At 42.2% G+C, this 15,008-nt stretch overlaps 1 protein-coding gene across 1 annotated transcript in view; it reads right to left on the bottom strand.

Moving 5' to 3' along the window:
* Positions 1-15,008, bottom strand: part of LOC126259606 (multiple epidermal growth factor-like domains protein 10) — a 151,919-nt gene that overhangs the window by 44,946 nt on the left and 91,965 nt on the right. The window contains exons 7-8 of the mRNA XM_049956517.1: positions 12,461-12,604; positions 3,556-3,693 (exon numbers count right to left, since the gene is read on the bottom strand). Of these exons, the coding sequence (XP_049812474.1) occupies positions 3,556-3,693; positions 12,461-12,604 (282 nt within the window). The remainder of the gene's footprint in view (positions 1-3,555; positions 3,694-12,460; positions 12,605-15,008) is intronic.

The raw sequence follows: 15,008 nt of genomic DNA, 5'->3' as shown, positions 1-15,008 counted from the left end.
CATTCTACATAGCAACAGACATTTCTAGGCAACCTCAACAAAGCCAACCGCTTAGCATCCCACTTGGAAGAGACATTCACCATCCCACATGATCCTAACTTTGATTACACCATGGACCCTTATGTGTATGTACTGTCCCACCTCTCGTACCATACTTACACAGCACTCCATGAACAGGACTAAACACACCAGTATAGGCTGACGATATTACACAAACACTCGCTAAAAAGCAAAACACAGCGGCTAGTCATGATACAATTACCTATCGCCACCTCAAGGAAAGTCCCAGAGCCTTTCATGAAACCTTTGCCATCCTTCACACCTTTACAATACCATTCTGTACACAGTTTCTTACCAAGAGCAGTGGAAAACATCTCCTCTTCCTGAAACCTGATGAGCCACCCTCGCAAACATCAGCATATCAACCTTGCAGCCTCGGGTCAGTTCTCAGCAAAATTTTTGAAACAATTCTTACTCATCGAATCCATCAGCACCTTACAACCCAACTACCCATTCCCAATACCAAGTGTTGCTTTTGTCCCAACTATTACATCGACGACCAAATTCTTTACCTTAATCACCTGATTTCACATCAATTGAATAAATGGAAGTCCGCCATATTTGTCTCCCTTGATATCCAAAAAGTCTTCGCTTGGGTATGGGATTCTGCCCTGACCTTCAAGCTACAAACCTATGCATTCCTACTTAACGATGCCCGCCTAATAGGATCCTTCCTTCAACACTGTCCAACATATGTCACAATCAACCATGCCTGCTACCACATCCTCCACCTTGCTGCAGACGTGCCTCAAGGCTCTGTCCTTTCACCTCTCCTTTACATCCTATACTCTGCAGACATTTCCAAAAGCGCCAGTCCTAACATACCTTCTGCAATATGCTGTCGATAACGTCGACCTAGCCACTCATCATACCCTTCAACTCTTCGATGCCTCACTCCAACTTCTAATCGAGTGGTGTAACATGTGGAAATTCGAAGTACATCCACACGAAAGCCAAGCCACCATCTTTGGTCGCACCACTTGGCGTTTCCGTCTTCCAGGTTACCGTCTCCCCCTCTGAGTAACACAGAAAAGTATTTAGAGATAACTCTTGACAGAAAACTAACTTTGAATGCACATCTCCTTATCATCCAATACAGAGCCTAAGCTACGAAAACTATGGACAGGTCGCACCTGAGGTCTACATCCGTCTACCATTATCCACACATATAAGTCCCTCATCCACCCTATCTTAATCTACACCCACGTTGCCTGGATGTCTGCCTCGCCTAAATTCTATAGTCCCATGAGATACTAAAAAAAAAGTGCCCTTCACCTCGCCTTCGGCATCCGCCTATCTTCCCCACCTAGCATCCTGTACCAATTCATCCACTTCCCACACCTTATTCTATTTCTAGAGAATCTTCGGATCTAATACATTAATCGCAGAACACAGTCCCAACACTCAGTTTCCCACCCACCAATAACCTATCTAGATACCCTGTTGCGCTATCACATCCATATTTTACCTTCCATGCACGTCCATGCCTTATCCATCCTCCAACTTTCTCTCCCCAACAATGAAATCCGTCCAGAGATATAATCCCCTACCTAACCATAATCACAACGCTCCCCCTCACACCATACTCCCATTTTCTTCTTCCTCCTTCATCCAACTTGGTGACTTTTAATCATACCTGTCCCCTAATCATACTCATCATTGTACCTTCATCATGATGGTTTCTTCCTGTGTATCCTAGCATCACCATTACTCCATGGCATCATTCACATTCATCATTTTTATATTTTAACTGTAATAAAAATCGTCAAACGAGTTTTAAAAACAACTTCTACTTCCCATCTATGTGTATTTTACAAAATCTTCGTTTATTGCCATTCGTTTTTATCTCAAAATCATCATGATCATCCACCTACCTATTGATTAGAAAAACATATTTTTTGTCAACTTTTATAGATTTTAACCATCTGCAATTACGGTTTGTGTAATCCTTGGCTAAAGAGCGGTTTTTATCTGCTGCCAGCCCTCCCCCGTTGAGGGGGGGGGGGGGGAGAGATTGAAATAACAATAAAGAAAAAAAGTCACAGATGTGAAACTGGTGAACCGGTCCGTAAATGAATTTTTGTAGTCAGTAGTGTAAATATATCTGAAGATATTTTTGGCCCCATTTTACGCAACCCAGGTATTTTAGATATGTAAATCTTGCAAACAGAACTTTTTGGTAAATGATTAGGATGTTTATGAGCGTAGCCAAAATGGGGCTTAGCTCTTTCGTTTTATTGGTGGCTAAAACATTAGGGTCTTATTGCAGGGTAGGGGAGGGAATTGGTACATTATGCAGTGCGTTTGCTTATGCAACTTTATGTAAATATTATGGAAATAATGAATCTAGATGGCATTTTTACACTTCATTTTAACACTAAATTATAACTTGCTAGAAGTGTAGAGCACAACTGATGTAGTTCTACAATGATGGATTTTTTATATTTCTTTGTTTATAGGGTATTTCATCTTAATATTTCGCTGTGATTCGATGGAACGAGAAGGACAGGGCGGTGAAAGGGCTTTTAGTTTCCCACTAACACAACTGAGCTGTTTCCGATATCCTGAATTTTTGATTCGTTGTTTAATTTTTAATAATTCAATGTGGTTCTTTTGAGACAGGGGCGAGGATGGGATAGGGGGAGGGGAGGATGTGTGGATTAATGTGATGGCTGTATTTATCACGTGATAAAGGAGGAGGTATGGACGCCGCCAACTCGGCTTCTGAGGTCAGTAACCTTGGTAATGAGATGTAAACAAATTACTACTGCATGACCTGGAAAAAATGAGCCAAAATACTCATAGAAATTCTACTGAGCATACTTGAAGGAAGCTATGGGATGAGTATCAAATGAGGTATTTGGCTGGAAATAAGTAAGAAACAAAGAGGATTGCGTACGGGCTCAACATTAATGTCAGCGGTGAAATGTTTGAAAACCGTAACTACGATAAATTATTTACTTTGGTTTATGAATTACGAATTCGCTCTTAAATCTGTGCACTATTACGAAATTTTTCGTGCAAAATATTGAAACGTGTCGCATACTTACACTAATTTTTTTGGAAATATTTTCAACAGTTAACTACTATACACTGTGAGGTCCTGTAATTACTGCATCTCGAGAAACTCCCTGTGTGATAGAGACGTCATTCTAAACAACGGTGCGAGATCCGGTGACCATCAGCGATGCGTTGTCACCCACATACTGTGTTGTTGAAGACTTATGAGTATTTTCAACGCATACAAGTAAAAACAGATCTGACGTGACCATGAAGCACAGCAGTATATTGCAACAGTGGAGATATAGACAGAGAATTCTGCAACATAAGAGTTACCTGCGTCATAGATCTACGTTCTTCTACCAACACGGAAGTCATCCAATTTAGAGTGTTTTAAACACGATGTAATTTAAATTGCAAGAAGACAGGAAGAAATTGGTTTATTGCCCACACTCTTAATAAAACACAACAGTTTCAGAAAGCACCTAAGATTACCTTTGATTGGCCAGCAGAAATTTCTCTCTTCGACGAAGCGGAAGCCGTCGTCGCAGGCGCATTTGTAGTCCTTACAGACGGCATTCCCGAAGGAAAAGCAGTTTGCGTTCTCGGCGCAGCTGTAGTTCATCTTACGGGCTGTAGGAATTCAGAGGGATAGTATTAGTAACTTACAATGGCTGTAAGACAAAAACAGCTCCCAGGCGTGTCACTTACAACAAATAATGCTACTAGTAACTTCATCTTTGAGCTACTAGAATGTGTTTTGCAAAATACACTGTCTCAATCAGAGAAACTTTGGCGTGTAGATAGATGTTAACGAAAATCGCCACAAGACACTGGACCATCTCCGCTGTTGTTCTTCGGGTACTAATCAGTCTTCGTCTAAAAACCTATGATCGATACTGGCATACGTTCAATTTACACATCATGATACAATATACCGTCTTATCATGTTCTTTTATCTATTGTACGCTATCTGATCAAAACTTCCCGGACATCTGTTAATAAACGCTAACATGTGGTGTGTCCACCCTTCACCCTCATGACGTCTTGAAGACTGCTGGGGACACTTTCAGTGAGTTGTCTGAACGTCTATGGAGGAATGGCAGCCAATTCTTCCTCAAGAGCCGAAACCAGAGAAGGTAGTGATGGACGTTGGGGACTTACGCCTAAGATGTTCCATTGGGTTTAGGTTCGGACTCTGGACACAGCAGTCCACTTCAGGAGTGTTATTGTCTACGAACCATTGCCTCAAAGATGTTGCTTTATGATGGTTTATTACCATGTTGATAGGACGATTCGTTGTCTCCGGACTTTTCCACTAGTGTACACAATACACAAAGCTGTAAAATGTATTCATAGCCTTACCCATTAAGCGTTTTCTTAAGGAAATAAGAGGACCGCATCCTAACCACGGAAAACATCCCCATACGGTAACAGCACCACCTCCTCTCTTCACTATTTGAAATTCTGTCAGGCAAACTTCTCCAGACATTCGCCTAACCCAAACCATTCCATCGGATTTCCACAGAGTATAACGTGATTTCTCACACCCAAATCACTCATGTGCAGCTATCCCCTATCAAGAGGCGTCGCTCTTTACGCCACTCCAAGTCTCACTAAGCACTGAATACAGAAATATGTGGCTTATGAGGAATTGCTCGGTCTTTCTACACCTATGTTTTCAACTCTCTGCGCACAGTCACTGTGCTAGCTGGACTGCCGGTAGCACTTTTGAGCTCACGAATGGTTTCCTATTCTGATTTCGTGCAATTTTGTACAACCATATTCCACAATACTTAACGGTCCCTGTACGTCAGCACATCCACATTCTTGGCCTCGCCTCAGCTGAGATTCTACCTCGCGTATTCACTTCAGTCACATGACTAACACTCGTCTCGGGGAGTTTTAGAAGGGTTGAAATGTATCTGATGGATCTGAAATCCAATGACAAGTCCACGTTCGAAGCCAATGAGCTCTCCTTGTTACTGTTTCTCCACCAATTATACAACACTTCGGCCCTCCCTCTGATGGCATCTGTTCTTTCGGACATATCGTTAAGGCTAACCTGCTGATGACCTTCTTCAATGCGGATGCACACGAATTGCTTGAATTCTTGTGGGACTCGGTGGATTGTCTGCCACGAGTAATGGGTATAATGGCAGGCGCGCTACGAATGTAGTGTGTGGACTATAAGTTGAGAATGTGGGTTTCACTGGGGGCGTGCAAGTGATAAGCCCATGAAGTTGCACTACCCTCTGTGCCCTCGGTGACTCAGATGGATAGAGTGCCTGACGTGTAAGCAGGAGATCCCAGCTTAGAGTCCCGGTCGGGGCACACATTTTCAGCTGTCCCCGTTGGTGTATATCAACGCCTGTCAGCAGCTAACGGTATTGATTTAATCGTAATTTCCGTCTTTATTGAACGGTCCACCTATCAAGTTGTGAATTATGCAGTTCACAGTGGTGTCCGGATACTTTTGATCACATAGTGTGTATATAAGTTATACAGAGACAACCTCTTAACAAAATCAGTCGAATCGTTCCTTGTCTGTCGAAGGACATTGAAAAAAGTACTAACTTGGAAAAACAAACTGAGAGTGCAAGGATTAAAAACGAACTATTTTCCATTGCGTATTATTGCACGACCGTGTTCCGATCTTGAGCTGTGCTCTTACGCTGCACCGAGGCATGTGTCATCAAAGTCGATCCTCTCACTAGCTATGAATGAGCAGTTTAGTATGGAGGAGTGGACGGAGGAACAGGACTTAATATCCCGTCGGCGACGACGTCATTATGGCCGGTCGTAAGCTCGGATGGGACAAGGAGATCGACCGTGTCCTTTCAAAGGAACTCTCATGACATTTACCGTAATCGATGAAGCGAAATGGTGGCAAACATGTCTGGATGGCAGCATGGGGATTTGAGCTGTAGTCTTCCCGAGTACTAGTCCAGTGTCTTATCAATGCGCCATCCTCGTCAGCTTGTAAGTTGCCTCTTCAATGCCAACTTTCAATATTTCAATAATTTTCTTTCAGTAAATCGCGAACTTGTCATTGCTGAAACTTTGGAAAGATATTCTGCAACCAGCATCAACATCATACAGCATAGCTGTCCCTTAGAGGTGTTGTGGCGGAAGAGTGGTCATCTCTGGCGGTTCCGGGAGATTTCAGCCAATCAGTGTGCTGATGGTTAGGAGTCTACGCTTGCGGATAGCCCTGTTCGTGGGCACTTCTTATTGCTGGACGGCGATGCTGGCGGCTAGATGGGGAGATATCGGATCGGCAGTGTTGGTGAGAAAGTTACGTTTTCGTGGTTATTCGAAGTTGTTGCTCATAGGCAAGATTTTGCTGTCAAATAATTACTGTGGTGTTCGCATCCCACACTTACTTTTCACTAATTTCACTTGCTAAGCTCTGAATGATTTACGATCGTGAACTGGTATCCATGTGCATGGAGTAATGAAATTTCCCCGTCTTTATGAATTTTTTAGGCTTGGAGCTGGCTACAGTTTCGTGTTCTTGTCGCTCAGTCCGAAACGTTATGTAATCAACTCATTCTCTCCATCTTTTCAGCTCATTTTATGATATTCTTTGATTAGCGATTATATACGGTATAAGAGTATTTGTGATTGCGGACACTTTCATTTGCACGTATTTCTCGGAAACGTAGTGGCTTGTGACCTATCTTTACTTGAATTGGAATCAATTGTTCAATCTGATTGCATACAGTGTTCTTCATTTTCATTCTTCTAAATCATCTACTGAATATTTACATACATTTTCGTGTGTACTTTGTCTGTCTCCGTTTCATGTTCACGTGCGGCCAGTTATTCACATTTGCCTGCCAGATTGTTGAACCTGACAAAGCTACCGAATTATCTCTGTTCTCAGATTTATAGTGTTTTTACATGTATTTCCAACTGTGAAGGTAGGTTTTAACGACGTCGCTGATTGAATAAATCATGTGGTTGATTCTGCGAAGTTTGTGTGTTCAAGTTCCACAAAGTAAATTACAGGGAGTGTTATGTTGATGTGTCCAATATTACTTAATACGTCATGCATTTTCAAATCTTCCGAAGTACATAGTATTCAGATGACTTTGATACTTATTGTCAGCAATTATTTAGTTTTCATATTTAACTACTGCTAGTACAGAGAGGGATCTCGATCACCATTGCACAGTAGGTGTCGGCTATAAGTTGGCCATTCTTACGCTTCAGTAATTCTGATACGGTCAACGAGTGATTTTCAAGTAAAATTTTGTTCAGTTATTCATACTATGCCTACATTCATTAAGTTGAGCGATTTATGTAAGTATGAGCTAACGATTCAATTTCTTTTTCATTATCGAAGTGAGATAGCCCTCCATAAGTTATTAGTTTGTCATGAATTTGATTATAACGAGGCATAGTTTCACTAAACCAGGTCTTAAGTTTATTTGTGCTTGTACTTCAATTACTAAATAGAGTAGCCACTTTTCAAGCTTTTCGGAGACAGAACACAAGGCCGTCGTAGCTCCTTCGCGGTCTCACACACATCCGTGCCCGAGGCAGGATTTGAACCCGCGACCGCTCCGGATTGAAGCGCCTAGAGCCGCTCGGCCACAGCGGCCGGCCTTTCTGTATCAAGGCGAATCTTTGAAGGAGAAGAAGCCGTTTAAATTTTCGGCGGGTTCTAACGGTTTCCAGTCTGGACAAATTGCTCAGTTCTCTCATTACCACAGCATCACAGATCATATTCGGGGACACTGCTCTGCACAATGAAAGGAATCTGGCTATGATTGTGTCTTTACTCCCAGACATTCTTTGGGCGGGCAAATCTGCACGTATAGCTGTAGAGACATGCCCATTACGAGGTGCCACACAAAAGTTCCTGAAATACACAACTCAATAAAATTACACTGTGCCTGGATATTATTTACCGCCATCACCTTACCACCTTCGAAATAGTGTCTCCTTGGGGGCGGGGGGGGGGGAAGAGGGGGGCGGGGGGTTATACACAGCTCCGAGTGGGTTCTTCATGATCTGAGAGTTCCTTAGAACGTATTTTTCGTGATCCTATTTAGTATCACTCGCTATTCTGTCTGAATACTTACAGGAGTAGTTGTAACAAATGAAGATGTGTGCGGGCTCTAAGTTGTCCCTCTTTCAGGGCGACCACACAACTTTTGTTTGACATTACTCCTCAGGCACTGTAATTTTGCCAGAATTTATTCACAGTATAATGCGCATGAATCCACCTTTTGTCTAAATAAACTATTGGTACTTTCAGATTTAATGCTGCCTGCCTTTTTTTGAAACGAGGTGTGTTATTAAACAAATGGCATATTCTGGTTCCTTTTAAAAACAAATTTCGTAGAAAGTACGAGTGATATTACCCTCGAAAAGCGGACGAAGTGAATATTCTTATCTATCAAAATACCAATAGTTTTTCAGGAGTGAGATGGCCGTGTGTGAACGATGCTGAACTGATACGCATGGGATTTGGAGTTTGATAAAAGTCCTGTGAAAATTTGATTTTTGTCGGCGTCGAAATTGTCTGGTGCATGCAGCCTGAAGTAAGAGAGATGTCCGCTCTATTTACGTTACACGGTGGTTTACCGTTGCCTTATTAACATGTGAAAAAACATTGCAGAAACCTAATGACATAAGACTTCCCTCTTAAATTAAAAGTAAATGCCATTGTGAAATAGTGTCCTTCATACAGTGTTCATTGTACTCGGAAAAATTTATGTAATCTACGTTTCTATGGAATCACACTAAAAATCATTTCAGAATAAAAAGCGTCTTGGTTACGAAGTTTCACTCTTTTGAGGCATCAACAGCTGGATATGTAACTCAACCGTCATAAAGCCTTATAAAATTGGAAATAGATAGCTCGATAGTTATTAACTTTCTTCTCAACGTCTTTGTAATAGTTAAACGTAATATCGCATCCTAGATAAACGAAGTGGGATAATTGTTCTAAAATCTTATTAGTTATTATGATTTTCAATCTGACTGAATTCTCTCCTTTGAAAGCCATTATCTCTGTCTTATTTTCAGATATAGTTGTAACAGTTCGCGTTTTGGCTAAATCTAGTCACCGCTCTTTGTTAATTATCTTCTGTTTCCTGTATAATTATCTGCTCATCAGTATATAACAGAGTATTCGATTCCTAGCCCTATTTCATCATTAACTTCTTAACTAGATCGTCCATATATAAAGTAAACAGACTGTGTGACGAACTGCACCCTTGTTGAACACCTTGATTTATTAAAATTTCATAAGATATTTTTGAACCTGAAGTTATAACTATTGTTAGTATTTACAAGTAGACTCTTTAAGGTATTAATAAGGTGTTTAGGAATGCCTTTTATTTCCAATATTATCCAGAAAAGGGTCTTTTTACCGTAGCAAAGTCTTTCTCATAATCATTAAATGCCAAATCCCGACTTTTTCCTTAATTTGTCTTATTATAAATATATTATCATTGCAAAATTGTTCTTCTGAGATTATTACATCAGCAATAGTTTTTAATCACTGAGTAAGAATTTTCCCATAAATTTTATACCCTGAATTCCTCGATTTCTCGAGTATTTCCTATTGACTTTTTAAAATACAGAAATAACTTAAGCTTTACTCCACAAGCCATCTTACGCTTGTTCTGTTCTTCAGGTATGGAACAGTTCTTCCAACAAATATTTAAAAAATGAAGGAAACAAGATTCTAAAATAATTCATTCGTATTTGCTTAATTCAGCGTTAATTCTATATAGGGCAGTAGCTTTTCAATTTTTTTGTTAAATTTAAGACTGCTTGTAATTATTTTATTTCTATGTGATGTACAGCGTTGTTGTAAGTATGTTATAGAATAACTCTCTGCCCTATCTTCATCATACTATACATTTCTGTAATGATATATCCATTGATGTTGTGTTATCATATTAATGTCTACAGTATCTTTCTCCGTTTTACTGATATGCTTCATAAAGCTTAAACGACACATTCTGTCTTCCATAAATATCATGTTCAACATTAGCAATGAATTTGTCCCAGGATTCACTGTGGTATCCTTTTATTAATTCTTTGTTTTTTTTTCTATTTATGTATTTTCCAGTCTTCATTTGTTCGTGTTTGTAAAAATTTTGTTTTTATTTAATACTATTGGCTATTTCTGTATTCCATATTTTCAGACTCCTTTTCCAGTTTGATACTTTAATTTTTGCCTAGTATCTCATTAGCTATTTTCAACGTTGATTTTAATCTTTGTGATTCTTGTTCCATAAAAACACGGGAGAACTGCCGGATGTCAGTAACGTCCTGCCACGATATTTCGGCGCAGAGTCTTCTGGCCATCTTCAGGTGAGTGCCACTGTAGTAGTACTGGCGAGTACGCTTTTTTGTTCCTTTATTGTATTTCAGTTCCCCATAGGGGTGGGCTGGCAGCAGCATATGCACTGCTCTTCAGCCGAAAGACATAGAACAAACAATAGAAGACATTTAAAAATATACAAAGGAGAAAACATGGTGAACATAGATATAAAAAAGGGGGAACATCATGGAAGACAATAGACAGAGCGAGTACGCGCTGAGTTCTGCTATTTAAAGCCATACTGAGGTGACATCGCGCATGCGCTGCTCAGTGTGCGCGTTCATAACAACAACTCCGTGCGCTGCGCCTCGCGCCCTCCACGGTGAAAGCTTGGCGTATCGATATCAGGTCGATTTTCATCTTTATGCAGATAACTACGTCGACTACGAAGTTTCTCTATAACAGGAGTCCAAGCAGAGTTTAGCTGATATCCGCTATCACGGTTGATGAGAGTCTCGTTGTCAGACATTCTTATTTCCACAGATTCATTGATAATCGAGCTCCAAAAGTTTTACGTATGGACCAAAATTTTTGTGTCGTTGTAATTCATGGAGTGGTCTGTGGTAATACAATGTTCGTGCGATTGCGGACTTGGTTGGTTGGAGAAGGCGAGTATGCTGTTGGTGTTCCACAATGCGTTCATGCACAGTTCGTGTTGTTTGCCCTATATATGATTTGCCGCATTCACACGGAATCTTGTAAACACGCAGGCCCAAGTCGTCTTTAACGGATCCCATCAGTGATGAAATTTTGGAAGGAGGCCGTAAGATGACTCTCACTTGATACTTTCTCAATATTCTGCCTATCTGAGATGAAATATTCCCAATAAATGGTAGATAAGCAGTCGACCTGAAGGCCTCGTCTTCTTACTTGTTCCGTAGCTTGTAGGTCTGCATCACTCTGTTCGCTTGCCTAGTTGAAAAGCCATTCTTCAGAAATACTTTTTTCAGGTGTTCCAGTTCCGCTTGAAGACGGCCGGCGTCAGAGGTGGTATGGGCACGGTGGAGTAAGGTTTTGAGAACGCCCATTGTTTGTGCTGGATGGTGGCAACTAGTAGCTTGCAGATACAGGTCTGTATGAGTGGGCTTTCTGTATACCGAGTGACCAAGTGTGCCATCACTCTTACGTCGCACTAAGACGTCTAAAAATGGGAAGCAACCGTCTTTCTCCATCTCCATGCTAAATTTTATGTTTTCATGTATGGAGTTCATGTGACGTAAAAATTCTTGGAGAAGGTCCAAACCATGAGGCCACTCCATAAATGTGCCGTCAACGTATCGCCAAAATACTGTCGGTTTAAAAGTGGCAGAGTCGAGTGCTCTCTCCTCAAAATCTTCCATAAAAGGATTGGCCACCAGGGGAGACAAAGGAATTCCCATAGCGACACCGTCAGATTGTTCGTAAAATTCGTTGTTAAATATAAAATATGTAGAGGAGAGAGTGTGCTCAAACAACTCTGTAACGTCAGCACCAAACATATTTCCAATGAGGTGTAGTGAGTCCACAAGAGGCACCTTTGTGAAAAGAGAAACCACATCAAGACTGATCAATAAGTCGTTACTTTGCAGCTGTAGTGACTGAAATCGGCTGATAAATCACTGGAATTCTTTATGTGATGTGCACACATGCCTATCACTGGTTTGAGCAAAGATGCCAAAAATTTTGCTGGGTCGTAAGTGGCTGCTCCAATGTTACTCACAATTGGACGTAACGGCACATTTTCCTTGTGGATCTTAGGCAGTCCATATAGCCTAGGTGGAACTGAACTGTTTGGTTTCAGTCTCTTGATGACCTCCTTCGGTAGAGAACTATTTGATAAAAGTTCTGATGTTTTTCGCACCACTCGGCTCGTGGGATCCTTGTGATTCTACTTCAATATTGTCTTGGTTTCAACCATTTGAATTTTATATGAGGAGATTTTCGGACTCCAGAAAATTCGTAATAGATCATAAAACACGTTCAAAAATGTAGCGAGACGTCCAAGCTGCTGAACGAGCCAAAGTGTGGCTGACGGAGCATGTTTTTCTTACGGAGAGGAGAGGCACTCACCGAGTCGGCAGAAGTTGTTGACGGGGTCGGGCGCCCAGCGCGGTCCGCAGTGGCAGGTGGCGCTCCGGGAGCTGTCCGTGACGCCGCAGCGCGCCCCGGCGATGTGCGAGCAGTCAGCGTCCGCTGTGCACGACTCCCCCAGCTCTGCGAAAAACGTACACACTTACCGTCTACATCACTACCCGTTAACATCCCTTCAGCTTCCAGTGTGCATCAGGGTGTTTAAAACCTATGCGCCTCGGGCTACACGTGCACCTGATAGTGATGAAATGGCGTTATGAAAATGGCACCTGAGTATGCCGACGTGGTTTGAAAAGATCACCCTTCTATCCCAGCTGACTGTGTTGACCGTTGTCTAAAGTGTCAAATTCTTTTCTGTTGCAGGCTTCAATTGCCCTGCCCTCACGCTGGACCACAGTGATGGTGGCCAAGAACGGTTAAAATTAAGGACAGGACTACATTAAATATACACTGTCTGACAAAAACGTTGAGCGATCAGAAGGGGAAGAGGAAACGAAACGAAACTTATTTACTTGGGGGGAGGGGGTGAGTTCAAAAATGGTTCAAATGGCTCTGACCACTGTGGGACTTAACATCTGTGGTCATCAGTCCCCTAGAACTTAGAACTACTTAAACCTAACTAGCCTAAGGACATCACACACATCCATGACCGAGGCAGGATTCGAACCTGCGACCGTAGCGGTCACGCGGTTCCAGACTGAAGCGCCTAGAACCGCACGGCCACACCGGCCGGCCGAAGGGGGTGAGTGATGTTATTTCAGGTTTTAAGAAATTGAGTCATATATGAAAGAACTTCGCAGTATGAGCCCTCTTATCAGTGTAACTTACCGCCATTTAACCATCGGACAGAGTCCCGTATGGACGACATAGTAATAAGCATCCCTGTCATAGGCAACAAACTTAAAGATTTGAAAGCAAATAAATCACCAGGTCCCGATGGAACCCCAATTCGATTTTACAGAGAGTACTCTACGACATTGGCCCCTTACCTATCTTGCATTTTTCCTGAATCTCTCGCCCAGCACAAAATCCCAAGCGACTGGAAAAAGCGCAAGTGACTCTGGTATATAATAAGGGCCAACGGGGACCCACAAAATTACAGACCTATATCCCTAACTTCCGTTTGCTGCAGAATGGTTCAAATGGCTCTTAGCACTATGGGATTTAACATCTGAGGTCATCAGTCCCATAGACTTAGAACTACTTAAACCTAACTAACCTAAGGACATCACACACATCCATGCCCGAGGTAGGATTCGAACCTGCGACCGTAGCGGTCACGCGGCTCCAGATTGTAGCGCCTAGAACCGCACGGCCACACCGGCCGGCTGCTGCAGAATCCTTGGACGTATTCTCAGTTCGAATATAACAAACTTTCTTGAGACTGAGAAGTTTACGACCACGAATGAGCATGGTTTTAGAAAGCATCGCTAGTGAGAAACTCAGCTTGTCCTTTTCTCGCATGATACACTGCGAACTATGGATGAAGGCAACAGACAGATTCCAAATTCATAGATTTACGGAAAGTGTTTGACACGGTGCCCCACTACAGGTTGTTAATGAAGGAACGACCATATGGAATAAGTTCTCAAATACCTGTGTGGCTAGAAGACTTCTTATGTAATAAAACGCAGCTTTTTGTCCTCGACGGCGAATGTTTAGCAGCGACAAGAGTAACGTCAGGAGTAGCTTCAGAGAAGTGTGATAGGACCGCTACTGTTCTCTAGATACGTAAATGATTTCGCGGGCAGGGTGGGCATTAATGTGCGGTTGTTTGTTGATGATGCCGTGATGTGCGATAAGGTGTTGGAGTTGAGTGACTGTAGGAAGATCCAAGAAGACTTAGACAAAATTTGTAATTGGTGTGATGAATGGCAGCTACCTCTAAATGTGGAAAAATGTAAGGTAACGCGGATGAGTAGGAAGAACAAACCTGTAATGTTCGGATACAGTATTGCTAGTGTCCTGCTTGACACAGCTAAGTCGTTTAGGTATGTGGGCGTAAAGTTGCAAAGCGATGTGAGGTGGAACGAACACTGTGAGAGCTGTGGTAGGGAAGGCGAATGGTCGACTTCGGTTTATTGAGAGAATTTCAGGGAAGAGTGGTTCACCTTTGAAGGAGACCGCATATAGGACGCTGATGCTAGAGTGTTTGGGATCCGAATCAGGTCGGATTGAAGGAAGACATCGAAGCAATTCAGAGGCGGGCTTTTAAATGTGTGACTGGTAGGTTCGAATAACACGTAAGTGTTAAGGAGATGCTTCAGCAACTCAAATGGAAATCCCTGGAGAGAAACCGAGTGAGGTGGCGCAGTGGTTAGCACACTGGACTCGCATTCGGGAGGACGACGGTTCAATCTCGTCTCCGGCCATCCTGATTTAGGTTTTCCGTGATTTCCCTACATCGCTTCAGGCAAATGCCGGGATGGTTCCTTTGAAAGGGCACGGCCGATTTCCTTCCCCATCCTTCCCTCACCCGAGCTTGCTCTCCGTCTCTAATGACCTCGTTGTCGACGGGACGTTAAAC

This window comes from Schistocerca nitens, chromosome 5, assembly GCF_023898315.1.
Source record: "Schistocerca nitens isolate TAMUIC-IGC-003100 chromosome 5, iqSchNite1.1, whole genome shotgun sequence".
NCBI lineage: Eukaryota > Metazoa > Arthropoda > Insecta > Orthoptera > Acrididae > Schistocerca > Schistocerca nitens.
The sequence above is the reverse complement of the archived record's forward strand: the minus strand, read 5'-3'. Positions and strand labels throughout refer to the sequence as shown.